A 4,907-nucleotide genomic window follows, 5' to 3' on the forward strand; every position below is an offset into this window, starting at 1 on the left:
TGTAGTTGTTGCATCAGAATATAAAATAATTGATAATAATTTGGAACCAGTAGGTAAGGATTCTTGCGTAGTTTTCCACAATTTTCCAGTGTTTTGTTCACTGTAAATACTTTCTCTATTATACTATAAAATAATATAAATAAATTAAAATAAATATTATTTAAATTATTGAATTAACTAATATTTACTATTTACCTCATAGTTTTCGTAAGATAGCGCAAAATTTTGTGTTATGTCAGGAACAGTTAAGATATTTTTGATGCACTGTATTAAGTTTTGATAATAAAGAAAATAATCTTTATCCTTATGTTTTGTTATAAGAACTTTACTAAATTCTAAATTAGAAAACTGCATATTATTCATAAATGCTCGTCCCTGTTCAATATTTTTTGGTAATGGTGATTCTGTAAGATTTGAATGTTTATTAAAAAAACGTATTATTTCATTACCACCTTTATTGTTTATTTTATATTTCGTTACTAATAACATTAGATCTTTATAAGCATCATTAGGAAATTTTGTGCAAGTTTTGGTATTGAGATTTTTGGGTTCTTCAAAAATTTCAGGCTCTTCAGATGAATCTAATATATTTTCAAAGTTACTATCTTCAAGGCTCATCTCTGATATTGCACTTCCAATACTGTCAAATGACATATTTTGTACATTATTATCATCATCCACCTAAAATTATAAACCAAAATGAGTTAGTATAATTTGAGCTTTTTCTTTAAAAAGAATAATCTGGAATAACATAATTATTGAGCTTTTTCTTTAAAAAGAATAATCTGGAATAACATAATTACCTCAACTTTATCATTTTCATATTCACTACTTAGATTACTTCTTGTATCCATTTCACTGCTATATTTTTCACTATCATTATTATCATCATCATCTTCTACTTCTACTTCTACATTTTTTAAGCATTTTTGGGCGTGTTGAGTATATGCAAAGCATTGACTGAATATTCGCATACAAAGGGGGCATTTGAAACTCATGTTACTAAATTAACGCGTCAAATTTGATGAAAAGTAGAGCTCCTAATGAGTCGAGTTGAGTTGAGTCATGAGTTAAAAACCTTAATTTTAAAGTACTTTTTATTAAGTTAGAATATAATTAAACGAAAATTTACAATTATGCGAATCAAAAATGCGAGTTTATGCGAGTCATTTTCGGAGCTCTAATGAAAAGTATCAATTCACTATTTAATTTATATGAGATTATGTGTGCTAATAAAATTATATTGCAAATTCATTGTAAAAATTTAATGAATTAATTGAATGGATTACAATTGATTGAGTTATTTGAATAGACACGACTACGCAAATTTACGCATTAATGAATGGAACTGGCTGTAAGAATCTGGTGGCTAATATCGCGGAATCATTCGCAATTTTACGCATTATAGCAAAATTTAAAATATGCGAAACACTCAGCAATTTTGCTGTCGGGAACTTGCCGAGTTCGTGGGTTGGCAAATCTAAAAATAAATGTAACAAGTCTATGATGTACCATATAAATATTGTTTATTATTTTATTTACTATTTCAATTTGCCGGCAACCTGCCAAGTGAATCTGACAGCAAAAGTGCTGAGTGTTTCGCATATTTTGAATTTGCTGTAACGGGCTGTAAGAATTCGGATGGCTTATTCAATCGGCTAATCATCTGATAATCAGCCGCAAATTTATTGGCTTAACACGGCAAATCACTTTTACAATAATGGACGGATGATCAGCCACAAATTTATGCGATAATCAGGTTATAAGCGCTCAAGATCACTATCAATCTGATCAGCCAAATGAGTTCACTGGCTGCAACTTTTTTTTCCATGCATAAAAGCCCCAACATGTGTAACATGTTATTTTTTTATAAATTGGATTTGATTAATATTTCGATTGTACTATGTGCTTTTACGAGAGTTTTTTTTTAAAGTTCTCTTATGAAAGTGTTACAATATTTTTTCGTAATATCACGATGCAAAATTTTTGCATTAGTACATTCATTTTTCGTAATATTTCGCATTAGTTCATCCATTTTTCGCAATATTTCGCAAGTTTTTTTTCTTTTTTAGTATAGAATGGCGGAAATTACCTTATGACAGCTTGCCTCCTTTTTCTGAATTTCTGATTCATGTATTTCCCCCTTTTTCCTCATCCTTTTCGAATTTTCTAGTTCACCTTTTTCTCATATATTTCCTCCTTTTTCTCATATTTTCGTTTCAAATTTATTATCATAATGGCTACAAAGCGTGGCGAGAAACGAAGAATTGACGATAATGAAAGATTTTCAAAACGTAGTACTGAGGGTAGCGAAGCTGAGAAGCGAGTGAGAATATCCGATGATAGCGTTGATGGTATATATGACATGATATGTATCATATTCTTTATAAAAGAAATTATATAATATATAGTTAAATTATATTTTATTGTTAAAGTTAATAAAAAAACAATAGAAAAACTATTAAGAACCAATTCGCAGATAATTTCTAAGCTTGAAGTTCTTATCACCGGACAAAAAAATCTCGAAACCCATCTCTCGAGCATAGAAAAAAAGCTCAACGATAATAACAAAAATAATAATAATACAATAGATCCGGAGTATGTAAAGGTAATAAAGATGAATATTATTTAATGTAAACCTGAAATGCTAACCTCGTTTGATTAGGAGCTCGTTAAGAAGGTGTCGAAAATTTTATTTGAAAATTTTGTTTATCCTTCGCAAGACGAGTACAAACTCGCTACCGAAAAATATTTAAAAGACAAAAATCCGGAATTTATGCGCCAGTTCAAAAAAAATCAATGGATTATTTTTTTCGAAAAAAAAATTGCCCCGACTGTAAGTTAAAGCAATTATGAATTTTATTAAATTTCATACTAACATTTTTTTTAATAGTTAGTACAACAACATAGAAGCATACGAGGGACGTTCACGTCTAGAGTTAAAGACGTTATGTATTCTGTTTTCGAAGCAACTGGGCATAAATTACCGTCTATTAACACTCAGGCTAGTCCGTCAAAGATTCAGGAATGGAAGAGTAAGGCGGAGGTGAAAAGATGTTACAACAACCTATTTAAAAAGGTTAAAGATGGGCAATCTACGACATATATGTCACTGATAATTGATAAGTTGCGAAAAGAAAATAAAAATCCCTCAAAAACACAAATAGCGTATGCGATTAGCATATGTGAAACGTACTTAAATCCTAATAATCAAAACATTCAAATGAGCGAAAGTATAATGAAGTCGAAGATAATCAACAACTTAGTAAGTTTTTAATTTACAATTTGCAAAATGTGAATTATTTGAATTACAGTTTATTTATTTATTTATTGATTTTTAGCAAAAGTTGGAAAATAGGGATAAATTTACACATTCGGACGATGATTCTCATGATGGTAATGATGTAGACGATGGTGGTGATAGAGCAGCTGACGATAGAGCAGGTGCGGCTGATGATGGTGTGACTAACGATGGTAGGCCTAACGATGGTGCGGCTAACGATGGTGCGGCCAACGATGGTGCGGCCAATGATGGCATAGCTGACGATGATATACTTTCTATTGACTCTTATAACACGGAGGAGGAAGGTCGGTATGTAAATAGTTTATTAGAGAATTATGGGTTGCATAGGAAATAAATATTATTTTTTATATATATCACACATAATAGCATTTTTTTTACCATAATTAATATAGTTTTAATAAATAAAATGGTTATTAATTCTTAACAACACGGGTGTGACATAAATAAATCGTGGCTGAAATTTGTGTTCAATTTGTGTTCAATTTGTGTTGATAATTCTGGTAAAAATTTGTTAATTTTGGCCAAATTTCGTTAAATTTGTTAAATTTGTGTTGAATTTGTGTTGATAATTTTTAATTTATTACGAGAGGATAATATTTAGTAATTGTGCATATACAATTTCTGTGATTTTTTAAAATGCGGATTTCCGTAATTTTACGATATTGTATTTTCTGGCCAATCAAATTAGGCTGATCCTTGCATGTGATTTAATTATTTAATCATTTAATCATGCACACGTTTTTGTCTTATTTATTTTTGTTTCTTATTTCTTTATTCTTTTGTTCAATATTTTTAAATTTTTTGTCTCTTCTTTCTATTATTTCTTTAATTATATACAATATATTTACATATATTTCATAATTTATTGCTTTGCAGGTATAGAAATATTTGTTTATTAATACTAATTATTTTCATTTTTTTTTACCTCTTTGTTATTTTGTATCGTAATACTAACAATAATATCCATGTTTCCTTTATTCCTTTTTACTTGTACTTTAATACTAACAATACTAACAATACTAACAACATGTTTATTTTTTCCTTTCTCTTTATTTCTTTATTCTTTTGTTCAATTACTTTGCAGGTATAGAAATATTTATTTATTAATACTAATTATTTTAATATTAACGCGTTTTTTTTTACCTCTTTGTTACTTTATGTCGTAATACTAACAATACTATCTACGTTTCCTTTATTTCTTTTTACTTGTATTTTAATACTAACGATAATATCCATGTTTCTTTTACTCCTTTTACTGTTTCTTTAACTCTTTTTACCTTAATACTAACAATAATAACAATATTTCTTTTATCTTTATATCTAATACTAACGTTACTATAGCTGTTTCTCTTCTTTTTACGTCTAATAATATTGTTATTCTACTCTTTCTTTTTTTTACTTTTATGTATTCTGTATATATTAATAAATACTTGTAATTTTTTATGGTTTAATAAAATTATATCTAATAAAACATACATTATATAAACTTATAGTACAGAAAATGAAGTATTATTTATCGAAATATTTTGAAATATTACGAAATATTAAGTTGTGTAAAATCACAGAATATTACGAATCGTCAAATTATAGAACATTACGCATC

The 4,907-nt window shown here is 28.1% G+C and overlaps 1 protein-coding gene across 1 annotated transcript; it reads left to right on the plus strand.

The window, feature by feature from the left end:
* Nucleotides 1–2,236: 2,236 nt before the first annotated feature.
* On the plus strand, nucleotides 2,237–3,638 carry OCT59_027692 (uncharacterized protein; the record flags this gene model as incomplete). The annotated part of the gene is made up of 5 exons (XM_066137162.1): nucleotides 2,237–2,354; nucleotides 2,436–2,608; nucleotides 2,666–2,836; nucleotides 2,894–3,265; nucleotides 3,342–3,638. The coding sequence occupies 5 exons, from the start codon at nucleotides 2,237–2,239 to the stop codon at nucleotides 3,636–3,638; spliced, it is 1,131 nt and encodes a 376-aa protein (XP_065993577.1).
* Nucleotides 3,639–4,907: the final 1,269 nt, after the last annotated feature.

The sequence above is a fragment of the Rhizophagus irregularis genome, chromosome 7, assembly GCF_026210795.1.
Source record: "Rhizophagus irregularis chromosome 7, complete sequence".
Classification (NCBI taxonomy): domain Eukaryota; kingdom Fungi; phylum Glomeromycota; class Glomeromycetes; order Glomerales; family Glomeraceae; genus Rhizophagus; species Rhizophagus irregularis.